The sequence below is a fragment of the Gobio gobio genome (genome assembly GCF_949357685.1).
Source record: "Gobio gobio genome assembly, chromosome: 11".
NCBI lineage: Eukaryota > Metazoa > Chordata > Actinopteri > Cypriniformes > Gobionidae > Gobio > Gobio gobio.
In genome coordinates, this window is record NC_137104.1 from 21,374,062 (window position 1) to 21,390,483 (window position 16,422).

A 16,422-nucleotide genomic window follows, 5' to 3' on the forward strand; every position below is an offset into this window, starting at 1 on the left:
GATTGAACATTGGTCTGGGGAGTCTGCTCTGTATTTTCTACTGCACACGCGAGCATAAATGTGCATAAATTAAATGACTCTGTACGCAATTGGACAGTCCTTCAACCAATCAGACCACAAGAGGCGTGATCAACGGGCAACGACCCATCGCTTCTTTATCCGTCATCGTGATAATCCCTCCAATAGCGGGCCAGGTGGATAAGCCAGTCTGTGGTTGGTTCCCGCAAAAGTGTAACAGAAGCAGTAGAAGTGAATGTACAGGTTTTCAGACTGAGTTGCCGGGCGAAATCAAATCGCTGGCAGATCAGGCTGGGTTTACCCAGTCTAGGCCTGGCCAGTAACTGGGTGGAGATTCCCACATCACTAACGCATCACTAAGAATGCACTCCCTCCAGAGCCGAACAAGCTAGATTCTTATCACTCTTTCGAGAATCAAGTGAGAACACAGCTTCTTACCGTGAATTCTTCATCATCATTGCCTTCAAACGGACTCATGCAATCACTATATTCCTGTCCCTTTACACATTTTACACCTATAGAAACAAGCGGCTCCTGAAGACAAAAAAAGCTGATGACTGTAGTTACCTTTGTAGTTACAGGTACTCTGCTTGTGACGCCATGGACTGTCGTCAGCTAAATTGGTGTGTTTGTCACGCCTATGCCGTTCCACATAGTGTCAATCTAAGACGCAGTGTCGAAGTTCCACTTCGAAAGGGAGCAAACGGACTTATTATTCAGACGTATTATTTAAATAAATAAACAAACTCAGCATGAAACAATTAAATATATAAACCATTTTATCTTTCTTACAACCCTACATAGGGCAGCGGTTTACAGAATGGATTTCATTTATTGGTTTATAATTCAACTATATGTTTCATGTACATGACTGTCTTTGAATAACATCAGATTTGTGTTTAGCTGTGTTAATCTAATATTCTGCTTATTGAGCTCACAAATGATTCACTCTGGGATGGCGCTACATTTGGCGTCCAATCATTTGGAGAGGCAATCAAGAGGAGCTGTGGCTCCCTGCCTCTCAAATCAATTACATGTATTCGTTATGATATCTAATTAGCTTCATATTGACTGCTAGGATGTATCATTCATGTCGGATGAAATCCAACTAGTACTGGCAGCTGTCGTTATTCACACAGTTATGAAATTGTTAACTGGCAAATGGCGTTTTTGTGGTCCTTTGACAAATGAAACAAGTGGTCTGCAGGTAACAGCTGATTTAAAGATGACTGTGAAGGGTCATAATATATCCATTTTCTAATAATAATTATTTCCTCATGTTTAATTGTAGACTTGTAGATTTGGTTGTACTCCAAGGTCAATGATGAAGGTTTTGCTTGAAACTACACCTTTCTGCTGCCAAAAAGCATTTCTCTTTTGAAAGCTTTTGAAATGCAGTTAACTAAAACTAAAATCTTAACATTTTCATCACTTGTAATAAAATAGATGTTAACTGAAATAAAATACTGTATAATAAACTTGGTAACACTTTACAATAAGGTTACATTTGTTAAAATTAGTTACGAATACACTACATTAACTACAGGATTCTCTAGAATGTTAGATCATTTTTACATGTTCTCTGTGAGTGTTCTAAACCAGAATGTTGTGGGTGTTTGCCTGCGCATTGCTACATGGTTGCTAGGAGGTTGCTTACTGGCCCAAGTCAACAGGGTTTTACAGCCAAGTGAACTGAACATTGCTACTTTAGTTGAAATGCTACTTTAAAGAAGATTTGCTACTTACTAGCCAGTGGCAGGTGGTATCAGCCATTCTTAAGCCCTATTCGGATGGGATTCGTTTTACAAGGGTAGATGGAGTAATGCAATTTTACCACAGGACATCTGTAATGTTAATGGCCAATTCGCACGGGATAAGAAATCTCAGTAAAACGTGCAGAAGTGCGAGGGGTAACTTGATTTAGGTCTGATCAAACGATATATTAAATTAATAAAATTCTGATTGGATTCTGTTCGTAATAGGCACTTACCTAAAGCTACAATAAGTTTTGTGCCTCTGACAAATGCTTTCAACCTTTTTTTGATCTGAATGGTAAGCAGAAAACACTTGGGATTTCGCACAGACTTGTCCCACTGCCTAGAACGCAACTGAATGCGTTTTCAATTGCCTCCATACTTGAAAAAACAGAGAAAACTACTTTTAAACAGGAAATGACCGAATATTTACGTACGTATTTACAGCGGGTCTATTCGCACAGGATTAGTATTACCTGAGGTAATTTTTCCAGACCTTTTTCCAGAAGATAAAAGTCACCGTAATCTTTATTGACATTTTCCGTAATAATTACTGAGATGGCACATTAGGCCGGGACGAAAACCACTGAGAAGCTCTAGAAATAATTACTTTACTCCACATCTCCAAGTTAAACTAATCCTGTCTGAATAGGGCTTTAGTCTATAGACATTTGATTGGACCTTGTGAATATTTTTGGTTTATTTTCTGTTTCACATTAAATTGTAAAGTCAGCATGGAACGGAAGTTGCAATAGTCTTTTCGTCCAGATTGTGACGTACAGTATATTCAAGTGAAATGGCTTCTCTAACAAGACAAAATGTAGGGCAGGACTTGATTGTGGTCAGGCCATCAGAAATTGATTGGATCGTTATGGTTTGCTATTGCTGTGATCTCATCTGTGTGACCGGCTGTCCCGCCCTCAAACCGGTAAACACATCATCAGAGAAGAGATGCCGTTGCAAGAGGAAGGGGAAGTTATTTTGATTTAAGATTACAGGGACACATGAAAAATAATGATGTGCGTGGATAAATAATTTATAATACATACTGCATTATCCATGAAAAACCAGAAATGCCCATTTTGATTTTATAATGACTTTAAACGCATAATATATCATTTTTGTCCAATGTTTAGTAGTATAGCATAGATGAACTATGCTAACACAAATAAGCTAAAACCTACAACTTCACAATTTTATTTCCCTCTGGTTTTTAAATGAATGTCAAGTGTTATCATTGTGGTTACTGGGCAATTAAATAGGATTTTGACATACTGTACTTCAAGAACTCTCACTGTTTCTTTTTATCTTCTCCTTCTTCTCTTCATGCTCTATTAATGCAGTCTCTTTTCTCTCTCTGAGCGGTTCCCCTCCTGAGATGCTGAGTGGTACATTCCTATCTACTACTCACTGCTGCTCTGCCTCTCGGTCCATCAGACAGCCGAGCGCTCACTGCACGCTGCACTCTCCACAGCATCACTGGCCATACGTAGGTGTGCAAGTGTGTGTATGTGTCTAACCCTCCAGTGCTGCTCGTCTAGACGTTCAGGATGTGTGGCGGGTGGCCTGTGCTGTAAACAAACACAACACCCCCTGCCCACTCCGGCTCTCCCACTGCAAGACTCCTGGTCAGACTCAGCAGCGGCTCTGGGATGGCTACCCCAGGATCTGCCAGTGGCAGCAAGAGGAATTCCTGTAAGTGGCATCTCTCTTTCTTTCATTGCTGATGTTTTTTCTGACCCCACAGTGCTTCAGTGACTCCGCATGGGTTGTTTGTAGATGTGTGTGCTGGAACAGGGCAGCTGTTGATCAGGATTTCAGATAACAGTTGTTTACTGGACTTGGCTTTTTTTTTTCCTTTTTGGAGGGTGGAATTTGTGGGTGGAGAGCTATAATGTAATTCTGATCACTTCCGATGTTTATTAATCACTAAATGGCTTTGTAATAAGTTTAAAGAAAGAAAAAGAGACAGATCTTTTTTAGCTCAATGTTGTTTTTGGCTTCAGGATCCAGGATTTTACACTGGACTTCAGGTGGTGTCAATCATGGAAAAGTAAACAAATTTGTACTTAAAATCAAACATTGGAATTTAATCACATTACCATGAACTACAATATGCAAAATAATAGTTTTTTATTATTTGCAAATTATTGTGCCTCTTGAATTTCAAGAGCCAATAATTCATTGCACAGACCACTGTAGTTGGCAAAAACTGTTTATCCTCTTTTAAGCATAAGAATGTAATGTCATGAAGCCTGTCCATTTTGTCATCTGCTCAATTCGGCTAGCTTCTACCAAATACAGATTAATTTGCAACAAAGTACAACAGAATTTGATTGGACGCACAGCCTTGGGCGTCACAAAAGGTGTTGTTGACCGCTTCGACATTAACAATGACGTAAAAAAAAAGCATGTGTTCTCCATCTTTTAAATGTTGATTAACCTATTTATTTAGTTATGCTAACAATGTGTGCTTGTATTTTTTATTAGCATTTAACATTGCTCATAGTTTTCACTAGTTGAGAAGCGCTGCTCTAAAGCACTGTTGCTACCGTCTCCAAGCTGCAGTTGTATAGCTTTGTCCAGTGCTATTTTTCCACAAGAAAAACTTTTGTTAATATTTCATTGCATGTGAAGATGTTGGTGCGGCGGCGAGTGGAATAATAGCAGCATGTATGAGTCAGTGTGAAAGCTGTGTGAGAGAGAATCCTCAGGGGATGAACTTGAGTACTGAGTATTGATAGAGCACAGAGACACACTGTGATATCGCACACACATACATAAACAAAACCTCGCATCTCTATGTGCCATTTTTCAAGTGCTTTTGAGTCTGTTTGGCTTTTCATGTTGATTAGTACTGCAGGAGAGCTCTCTAAGTCTCGTTATTATGACGACCCCACCCATCCCCCCCGCCAGTCTCTCCTCCTCAGGATTTGATTTACAGTCAAGGCTCTCTCAGACCCTGGAAACCACATCCCAGAATTTCTTTAATTACTTAACCAACCAGCTCTCAATGACTCCTCACGCATTTCGGTTTCAAATCAGCATCAGAGTGGATAGTGTTTTCACACAAAATGGTTTAAGTAAGGCCATTGAGGTAATCTATCTCATTTGGATCTTAAAGGGATAGTTACCCAAAAATTCAGCCATTTACTCAGCCTTATGTTGATTCAAACATGTCTGACATTCTTTCTTCTGTGGAACACAAAAGGAGAAACTTTGAATTGTCATGCATCCACGCAAAATCTCATTCTTACTAGCGTATGATACATCAATCAATGAGACAAGACAAGAGAACCAATTCCCATTCATTTTCCTATTTTTAACCCTTAAAAGCATACATCAGGTGACGGGTCTTTAACCTTCTAAGTATTCCTTAAGATAAAAAAATTATAAAAGAATGCCTGTTTTCCCATTCTTCTTTTTTGTAAAAATTATATAGGGTGTGTAACAGTGTAAGTATATATATTTTTTCTGCACAACACTAATTGAATCTTTGATGACTGCATAAATGCAATTCACCTTTATTCCAAAAGGTGGCAATGTCTGATACACAATAGCCACTTTTCCACCATCGGACCGAACGGTTCATAGGCCCTGTCCCAAATGACACCCTAAACCCTCACGGTCTTCCTACGAGTCCACACTTTCATGACGTAACGCCGCTTTGACTGTCGGGAAGAAGTCCGCTGTGGAACCTGCATCAGTGCGGGCTCGGCAGAAGTGCGGATTGAGGGCACATATCGACTGCAAAGGGGGTGCTCACGAACACCCTTCTGAGACCTAAAATGACAAACGGGACACCCTACGGTCTTGTGGACTTAACGGGCACGCGGCAGCTATTGTAAGTCCACAAGACCGAAAGTGCATATGAAGTGTGCCATTTGGGACAGGGCCTTAGAATGGTAAGGAACGGTTCCAGTTGTGTTTCCTCTTGAGCCTGGTAAGGCACGATTGCAAACCTTTCTCGGCACGGTTGTCTGAATCGTGCTGGTAGAATTCGTGAAGTGACACTCAGGATTGGTCACTTGTCTGTTGCCTGGCTACCAGTTTCTAAGCACTCTATTTGAGCAACGTAAACAGAAATTCAGATTATGCAGATCATCCTCGATAACACGGTCGTTATATACATCTCGTATCATCAGTTGTGTTGTGTTACCAAGTGCTTTTGGACTGATGCTTTTGTATTACATTCCAAAGAGCGGCCGTTATCAGCCACACAGAGGAAAATGTAACCGTAACTGCACCAGCTGCCCCGGATTGGCACAGAATGGAATGGTTACGCAAAGAGAACCTTTCGGCCCAATGGTGGAAAAGCGGCTAATGATGACGTTTCACTCATAGTTAAAGGCATAGTTCACCCAAAAATGAAAATTAGCCCATGATTTACTCACCCTCAAGTCATCCGAGGTGTATATGACATTCTTCTTTTAGACGAATAAAATCTGAGTTATATAAAAAATGTTCTGGCTAATCCAAGCATCATAATAGCAGTAATAGTTGCTCTGTTTTTGAAGTCCATAAAAAATACATCTGTCCGTCAAACTCAAATAACATGCACCACACGGCTCCAGGGTGTTAATAAAGGCCTTTTGAAGCGAATCGATGTGTGGATCAAAATACATGCAAAATACCGGCGCGATCGTAGATATATACATAGATTCCTCATTAGTGCCTGCGTGGATCAGTTGAATGAGGCATCTATGTTTATATATCTTTGATCGCGCTAGTATTTTGACCTTATTCGCCGGAAGTTATGACGCTGGGAATACTAGATGACATTCGTCTGATAAGAGGTAAAAAATAACATAAATACTGTTCGGTTTCTCGCAGAAACCGATCGTTTCGTGTCTTTAGACATCAATTTGTCGCCACGAGCCGCATGGTTTAATTAGGATTTGTATGTCAATGTGTTTTTAACTCTCATTGCTCTCATACTCTAAAATATCCCCATTGACATGCATTATACGACTATCACACTGCAACGGTTGGAGTTAAAAATCTTAATTTGTGTTCTACTGAAGAAACAAAGACACATAACATCTTGGATGCCCTAGGGGTAAGCAGATAAACATAAACATATCGTTTTTGGGTGAACTGTCCCTTTAACAAACAGAAAACAAAAGAATAGGAAGTATCATCAGCAAAACTTGAAATGGCTCAGTGATTTACTACAGAACAAGTACTGAACGAGCAAGAGCAAGTACTTTTTTATAACATGAATAACAGAGAATTGTGCATGGATTACACATCAATACATTAGTTCAGTTAAATACGCAGCTAGCAATGTAGATGCATCACAATCCCCATAACATTATTTAAATACATTTTTGAATCTGCTTTTATAACTTTACTTTTATAACTAACAGGCATTTGTGTAAGTACTGAACCAACATTTTGAAACATTCAGTCCTCTTTATAAACTGTTCTAAGACTTCGCTGACACTGAAATAAAATTAAATTGCTTTTTGTTGCTATACAGTCTGATACAACACCATTTCAGTCCATTATCAATCAACAGATTAACCACGAAATACAAAAGCAAACTACATTAAACATAACATTTGTTTCACACGCTTTTCACAATAATTAATTAGTATGGATAACAGTATCATCCTCATCCGTATCAACCCCTCACATTTTATAACCAGTTTTACGAATACTTTATTGTCTTAACTCACAGTTAAAATACATCATTAAATGTTCCATACCTGGAAAAGGGGGGAAAATAGCGATTCATAAATGATGACATGAACCCATGCTGTTCTCTGTTCATGTTGTATTGACTGTAATGCACAGCACAGGTCACTTCTGCAGCCTAGATCCCCCCTACAGGATATTATCAGAATTACACCTCAGTCATACTACTTCATTTCGGTAGATTTCAAGTATAAAACAGAAATAAAAATCAACACTCCTAAATCATAATGATTGCATATTTCCTTATATGAATCATGTGGATTTTTATAACCACTACATGTGTCTTTAGTAAATCCTGGCAGTAGTTTTTTTTACGCCAAAATATTGTTTTTGACACAATGTTGTTAGTAAATCTGGCCCCAATTCTTTTATACAACTCATCTTAATGCATCATGTTTGAATGTATGCAAATGAGGACATAGATGAAGAGTGAATTTATTTTACAGAGTAATTAATTAAATTGGGTCTGTTCTTCAGATAAATTATTGGGTGTGTCTCAATCAGCTCCCTAGCTTCCTAGGTTGTGAATCAGTATATCATACATGACTGTGGCCGACTCCCTGATCAGTGCCCTGACAACTGAACTAGGGAGCTGATTGGGACGCACGTTAAAGCTGGGAAAGAGATGGGTCTTGTGCATGTTGCCCACTTGGGTCCCACCTAGTGGAAAGTGCCATTCTATATGAAATCCATGAGGGCAAGTAATATGGGGCCATTATGAAACCCGCTAACAATCCCATATTGAGCCCATTTTTTCACCCCTTTTCAAACCCACATGGGCCCCATATATAAATATTGTCTGGGTTAAAGCTGGGAAAGTGATGGGTCTTGTGCATGCTGCCCACTTGGGTCCCACCTAGTGGCAAGTGCCATCCTATATGAAATCCATGTGGGCAATTGGCATGGAGCCATTATGGAACCCGCGGACAATCCCATATAGAGCCCATTTTTCAGCCCATTTCATACCCACATGGGCCCCACATATAAATGTTGTCTGGATTAAAGCTGGGACCGAGATGGGTCTTGTGCATGTTGCCCACTTGGGTCCCACCTAGTGGCAAGTGCCATCCTATATGAAATCCATGTGGGCATATGGGCCCCACATATAAATGTTGACTGGGACCCATTGTAAGACTTCAGAATATAGGTAATTTTGATTACTTTTATGGTGCTCTTTTGGTCTTTCACTTTTATTGTATTGAAAACAGAAGCTTGGACATTCTGCAAAAATGTTCCTTTTGCATTCCACTGAAGAAAGTTGTACAGGTTGGAACGAAATAAGGTTTAATACAGTAAATAATAACATAACTTCTTAAAGAGGCTTTAGAAGATGCTCAAGTGAGGACTATTGTTGGATAGTCCTGTGTTGGATTTGTGTTGGATTTACACACAGCACTTTTTGCTGACAGCTAAAGCCAGTCTGTCAGTGAGATGACAGAGATGCTGATTAAAGACTATTGAGTAGAATTCAGCAGAGAGCTCTAATCTTACTGTCTTCTCGCTTGTCTCTCTCTCCTCAGCTTCATTTGACTTTATGCGTGCCGGATTCACTTTCTTTTACATTAAATATTAATATTGTTTAAATTAGCATGCAACAGAAATGACTAGTGTCTTTGCATTGAGTTAATTTGGCAGTCTGCTGTATAGCCTTTGCGCTCTCTATCGCTTTCTTCTGGCATTGCTCTGTGTTCATACACTGCAATTAATTCATAAGGATGACAGCTGCAGACATGGATTGGATTTGGAGGTGAGTCTTTGCGTGTGTGTTTTGAGTATGAACAAAAGGCAGTGTGGTGAAAGACGTTTACAGACGTGTTTTTGACAGTATAGAAAAAATTAAATTGCAGGTCAAAGCTTCTCTTCATAAACAGGATGAATGTGATTGATTGTCATGTTTATTATACTATATTATCATCAATGATATACTAGGATTGTAAAGGGACTTAATAAATAGAGAACTTGTTCATCTATATCTTCTTTATCCAGTACAAATATCCTCTCTGGCCTGCTATATAATTTTGTGAGTCACACACTTTGTCTTGATTGTCTCTATATCACTAAGATCGCAGAGCAGATCTGACTCATTATTCATCTGTGGGTTGACAGTCTCTGCTGAAATTCTACTGGTATAATCAACAAAGCTGTTTACAGTATGTTGCAAGCATGTAACACAACCACAACAAAACCAGAAAACTCTCATTATAATAAATAAACAGTGGAGATGTTGAAAATCATGAAAATGCTATTTAAATTTGCATTTAGTGTAATGCTGCTTAGTATAACTAAAATAGCATGCTAATGTAAGTCATTATTTTTTTAATAGGGCAATCTAATAATAATAATGTCAAATAATAACTGTCAAATATTCAAGTCAAGAAAGATATGATAAATATGATATCACTTGCAGCTCATTCGTCACACTGGAAACGGTCCAGAGGTAAAAATCCCATTCATCTTCCCCATAGGGGAATTGATTTTTATGAATAACTTATAAATCACTAAAGACAGACCTACTGTGAGCTACGAGGTTGTTAATCTAGCAATCTTTTTTTAATAATTGTATTTTCTGATTACAAGATTTTCTGGTGGAAAAACTCTTCATTGCCCACCCACTCCCATGAGTCTCCCTATGGTCTCAAAATACTTTAATATTTGTATGTATATATACAGTATGTGTGTGTGTGTGTGTATGCAGTATATGAGTGTGTATATAATATGTGTGCTTATAATTCTTTAAAGGGATGGTTGATTATGATTGATTTCACTTTTTAAACTTTAGTTAGTGTGTAATGTTGCTGTTTGAACATAAACAACATCTGCAAAGTTACGACGCTCAAAGTTCAAAGCTAAGGGAGATATTTTCTTTTAAAGAAATCAATTTTAAGGACTAACAAACGGCATGAGCTTATTCACGGGTTAGTGACATCAATAACCCTAAAATTTACATAAACCCTGCCCCGGGGAAAACGCAACAAAGGCCATGTTGAGAAGAGGAAGAGTTGTTGTAGAGCACATTTGGGAGTCTTCTCAAGGTGTCAGATCCTACTTTTCACATTTATTGCAATACAGTATGTAACACAAATGCAATAGCTGTCATAAAAGCAAGATGAAACTAGACTATACCTGTTCTATCTTCATGCAGCATATATTCTTTGGCTCTGAAGGCATATTACAACAGATCCCACACGAGTGATTTATAGATTATCATGATAGAATATGCTAATCAATGACTTGAAGATAGTTAACTCTATCAGCTATAAGTTCATCAACTAACCATTCAGAAACGTTGCATTCTACAGTTTGAGACATTTTCAGTGTGTGTCTGCATGAGGTAATCGGAGCTGCTAACACAAGCTCTTGAAGCGCCGCCCTCTACTTGAAAGGTTGCTGAGAGCAGCAGCTCATTTGCATTTAAAGGGACACACACAAAAACGTCACGTTTTTGCTCAACCTCAACAAGTGACACTTTTAACATGCTATAGAAATTATCTGTGGAGTATTTTGAGCTAAAAATTCACATACACATCAGAGACTTATTTTACATCTTGTAGAAAGAGGCATTATAGGACCCCTTTAACAAAGACTTCCTATAGGAAAAATCAATGGAAAAAAATACTGCAAAAGTGGGCGGGCACTGTTGCACTCAGTGAAAGGTGGAGCGCATTGCATTGTGGGATATGAATATCCCACACAGTGTGATGTAGTAGGTCATCTGGGTTTATGCAAAGGCAAAGTTAGCAAACTGAGCACAGTGTACAGTATATTGTCGGTTTCAACCTTCCAGATTTGAAAACGATACCGTTATCGTTGTCATGTAAACTACAAAAAATGTGAATTTGTGAAAATGGTGACATTGTGGGCATGAGTATTACGTGTTCAGTCTAGTGTTTCTTTACAAAGTGACATCACGATCCTGGCCTGGCAGCATAATACAGCATTTTTAATTGAGTCAATGTGATATGAGAAAGCTAGAATGTCTCCAAAGGGGAGGGTGTAGGGAGGATGTCTTAATTGCTTCTCATGTTGCCCTTTGTTCTTTACATGAAGGGAGGCTAAATGTCTTTACAACATCCATATAGAAGCAATCGTGATGGGAATACTGTGTTCAGTGTCATGCTGCATTACACATGTACAGTAAACAGTCTAGGGAGGTTGGCACAGCAGCACGCTCACACTCGGAGAGCACCTGTTTAAACAGGTGTTTGTACGGAAAACAGGCTTGTGCTGCTCAAACTACTTAACCTCCATGTGAGCAGTGAAGTGTGTTGACAGTGCTGGAGGTTGAAGGGGCATCTAAACATTTGGGAATAATGGACATGGATGCTCAGAACGAGAGCTGGAAGTAAAGGAGCAAAAAAAGAGAATGTTTTTTTTTATGTAGTATCTGTGCTGCTGCTGCTAATTGGCGGCGGATGTGGCTGAGAGTGCAAAAGGAGGACTCGCTCAGAGGGAATTATTCTATGTGTGTGAGTGTGTAGAAGACACACATGGATGTCTAGATATAATAGTTGAACTGGGACTGACCCATATTCCATATGCAGCTTTATATCGGGGTAAATGGAATGTTACTTGTGAATGAAGATGCTTTGCTGATTTACATTTTTCTTGGGTGATCAGGAAACCTTTTCTTCTAGATAGAAATGGCTCATTCTAAGGGTTCATTATGTAAGGTCTTTATACACCACTGAAAACATAGTTATGTGTATTATATTGCCTTTCTGTCAATAGATCCTCATAAACATTACACACTGCACCTATAATTATCAAATAATTCCAGTAGAATTAAAGAAGAATAAATAAATAAAATAAATACATAAAATCATTTAGGTAACAATTGAATTACCATGGAGTGCCATGTAAATATGGTAATTGTTCAGTACCATGGTATATCTGAAACCATCACTGTCCCATGGAACTGCTACAGTGTTTCCAGGGATGCCGGTGTAAAACGGATTTGAGTAATTAGCATATACTCTACGAATGTGTTTTTGAATAGCCATGAATTTGTGGGTTCTGTGATTGTGATTTTTCAAAATGAAATGGAAATTAAATAGGGAAGATAATTAGCTAGCTTATGCCGGTTATGTGGACTGTAAATCTGTTTTTCAGTTCTGCTATCAAACAGGTCCAGACATGATTAACCTGCTTGCCGGGATAATAAATATAAACATATGAGCAAATCTGTTATTTTGAATGACATTTCACACTAACAGGATTGTTTTCTCCCCTCAAACTTTTGATGAACAAACCTCTGTGCACAGTCCCCATCTGGGACTGTCTAGAAATGATTTATTCCAAATGATTTGAAGTTAGGTAAAAACCTGGAGGGTATGGTGCTGTATAGCAAGTCAAGTTTCCCTCAGAATTGTGATTCAATTCAAGTCCAAACCTCTGGTTCCCAGTGCAGGCAGATGAGATGAGACTAAGCCAGAGCACTGAGACCTCAGACTCTCTCAAAGAGGTTCAAAGGAGAGACAATTCTGAGATGAGATTGATATCCAATCTATGCTAAGGAGGTCACCCTGCTAGCGTCTTTATTAGGCGTTTTTTTCTGTTCTCGACTAGAGCATGAGAGACCCTACTATCCTTTTGATATATAGGTCAAAATACATAAATGAATTGTTGTTTATTGAAAATTCTGTCATCATTACTCATCCTAATGCAGTTCCAGACATGTATGACTACTTTTTCTTCTGTGGAACTATATTATGAAGAATGTTTTGGTTCCCATTGACTTCCATTGTGTATATATAATGGTCAATGGGAACCGAAGTGGTTTTGTTACCAACATTCTTCGAAATATCTTCTGTTTCACAGAAGGAAGAAAGTGATACAGTGTTGGAACATTATGAGGGTGAGTAAAGGATGAGAGAATTTACAGTGCATCCCACAGCGCTTCACTTTTTCCACAGTTTGTTATGTTACAGCCTTATTCCAAAATGGATTAAATTCATTATTTCCCCAAAATTCTACAAAAAAATCCCCATAATGACAATGTGAAAGAAGTTTGTTTGAAATATTTGCAAATATATTAAAAAATAAAACCGAAAAAAATCACATGTACATAAGTATTCACAGCCATTGCACAATCCTTTGTTGAAGCACCTTAAAGGCACCAATTACAGCCTCAAGTCTTTTTGAGTATATTGCTACAAGCTTGGCACACCTATTTTGGGGCAGTTTCCCCCATTCTTCTTTGCAGGACCTCTCAAGCTCCATCAGGTTTCATGGGGAGCGTCCGTGCACAGCCATTTTCAGATCTCTCCAGAGATATTAATCGGGTTCAATTCTGGGCTCTAGCTGAGCCTCAGAAAAGCTGAGATATATTTTTGTCTTTATAGTCTCCATTCGTGAGTGTGAAAGAGTAATCTCACACACACACACATGTACGTGCGCATACATGTACACAGGGAGGTAGACTGGGAGAGCAAGCTGCCAGTCTGTAGTAAACAGCCTTTTAAGCAAATTAGATGTGTTGTTTGACTTGGACTCTCAGCAGATGAGAGCAGGATTAGTGTCCCTTCTGCAGGTTAATTACAGAGGGACACACACGTTGGGTTTTACTGCATATTCTGTCCTCTAACCTAAGCCTACCCCTAAACCTACCCATCACAGAAAACTTTTTAACAGTTTTAGATTTTCAAAAAACTTTGTATGATTTATAAGCTGTTTTCCTCATGGGGACCAAAACATATCCCCACAAGCTCAGAAATGATTGCTATTACTATGTTTGTTTGGATATTTAGTCCCCATAATGCAATAGGACCACACACACACACACATACAGAAAAAGACAGAGTGCATCTCATGATTGTCCTCGTTCAATTTCATTTGAATTTCTCAATTAACAAGTTTGTTTGCCTATAAATTAAGATATTAGGTTAAACTCATTTGGCTTGCTGTCCACTGATGAGGGGCTCGATGAAGCAGCTTCAACTCGAGCTCTGATATACCCCACAGTGACTAAATATAGTATATGATTATAAAGGGCAGGTACTACAAGATGAAGGTGGAGTTTCGGGAGGTGGAGGGATGATGGCACAGCTGAGACTGGAGAGAGGTAAGCAGCTGCATATATAATCTGGCTGTTGATTGAAATATTAGATGAACTCGCTCCTCCCTAATTTACGTTTAGGAACTTCATTAAACTCTCTGTTCTGAGCAACTCTCAGAAATCAGCATCAGCACTTTGCTGCTCTTTTGCTAAGAATGTGGCTTTGCTGTTGGGTCAAACTGCTCCATTCTTCCGTTGTGACAGGAAATGTCTCAAACTATTAAAATTAAAATGATGAGATCTTGCTAATAAATAAACTTTACTCATGTTCGTAAGATCCATAATGCTGCGTTCACACCAAACGCGAATTGAGCGTCAAAATCGCGTCTACCGCGTCTAGTTTCACGCGCGTACATTTTGAATGCATTCGCGCGTCAGCAGAGAATTGGACGCGCGTAGAAATCGAGCGCTGGAAGCGAAATTGACGCGCGTTCAAGGCACTCCAGGAGAAATATGTCATAAAACACCACTCTGCCTCTTTTCATTTTCATTAAACATATATATTAAGCATTAATAGCCACACAAATGTGGTCCAGGCAACTCCTACATTATCTTCACTGCATGTATGTTTAAATATCCTTAAAATATAAAGTTATGAAACTTCTCTTTGCCCTCAGTCAAAACGATTTGGCAGACAACAAATTATATATTCATGAGAGCAAAGATCGCCCGTTAGATCCACACAAGACGAACCACTACAGGACATCAGAGCCAGCGGCAGACGCCAGAAGGACTGGCCGAGGAAAGGCTGCCTTCGCTGGGGTTATGAGCAGTGATTGCCCGGTGATAGCCTGGATCTCACAACTCCAAAAACACAAGATTATTTTTTTTAAATAGGCGCTCTCTTTATAAATAAACCACAGATTTGAGCTTTACACAACTACATTCCCACCTGAAAACGTCTTAAAACTACATTTTGTGACACAATAGTAGGCCTACTGTTTTTAATTTATGCAGGGTTTCTCATACACGTCACTTTACCACGTGACAGCAGCGAGCAGGCTCCTGATTGGTTAACGCGGCGCGAATTGACGCCAAAGTTCAAATTTTTCAACTCGGGCGTCAGACGCGAATTCGCTTCAAACGCGTGAATGCACAAAAGCACCATTCGCGTGTAACGCGCGTATCGCGCAAGACGCTCAATTCGCGTCCAATTCGCGCCATTCGCGCGAACTGGACGCGCGAATGAAGCGGATTCGCGTCCTTCGCGCCGCGCGTAACGCGCCTTCCGCGCCGCGGGACCTCCAGACGCGCGTCAACGCGCCTTTCCATTGACTTAACATTGAAATCACTCGCGCCTGACGCTCAATTCGCGTTTGGTGTGAACGCAGCATAAGAAAGGTGTGCAGAGCAGTAGGTGCAACGCACAACCGGTCAAAAGTCTTGATTTTTTAAAATAAAAAATACAGTAAAAACAATAATGTTGTGAAATATTATTACAATTTAAAATAACTATTTCTATTTCCAGCTTGGAAGGATTTCTGAAAGATCACGTGACAATGACAACTGGAGTAAAATTCAGCTTTGCCATCTCAGGAATGGAGTAATATTAAATATACTGTATATTAAAACAGAAAACCGTTATTTTACATTGTAATATTTCTCAATATTACTGGTTTACTGTATTTTAACTAGACCTAGACCTATTACCCCCTGTTGTACAGTGTCCGTCTGTGTGGTTGAAGAGAGTGCTTTTACAGTTTCAGCAGTCTATAAAGTGTCACATCCTATCAGCAAAGCAGCTTTGCAGGGTTATAATTGACTGTCCTGTAAAAATGAAATAAGAAGTAGAAGTTCCTTTACAATGTGTGTGTGTCTGAATGAGAGAGAGAGAGAGCGAGAGAGAGAGAGCTGTGATAGCACCTTTGCCCATTCAACCCACATCATACAGCACAC

At 39.2% G+C, this 16,422-nt stretch overlaps 1 protein-coding gene across 2 annotated transcripts in view; it reads left to right on the forward strand.

The window, feature by feature from the left end:
- The first annotated feature begins 2,706 nt into the window (after positions 1-2,706).
- Positions 2,707-16,422, forward strand: part of dtnbp1b (dystrobrevin binding protein 1b) — a 59,864-nt gene continuing 46,148 nt past the window's right edge. The window contains exon 1 of one of the 2 annotated variants that reach the window (XM_079828941.1): positions 2,707-3,467. In XM_079828941.1, the coding sequence (XP_079685067.1) occupies positions 3,425-3,467 (43 nt within the window). In that variant the 5' untranslated portion in view covers positions 2,707-3,424. The remainder of the gene's footprint in view (positions 3,468-16,422) is intronic. The other variant, XM_079828942.1, reaches the window with a different exon arrangement.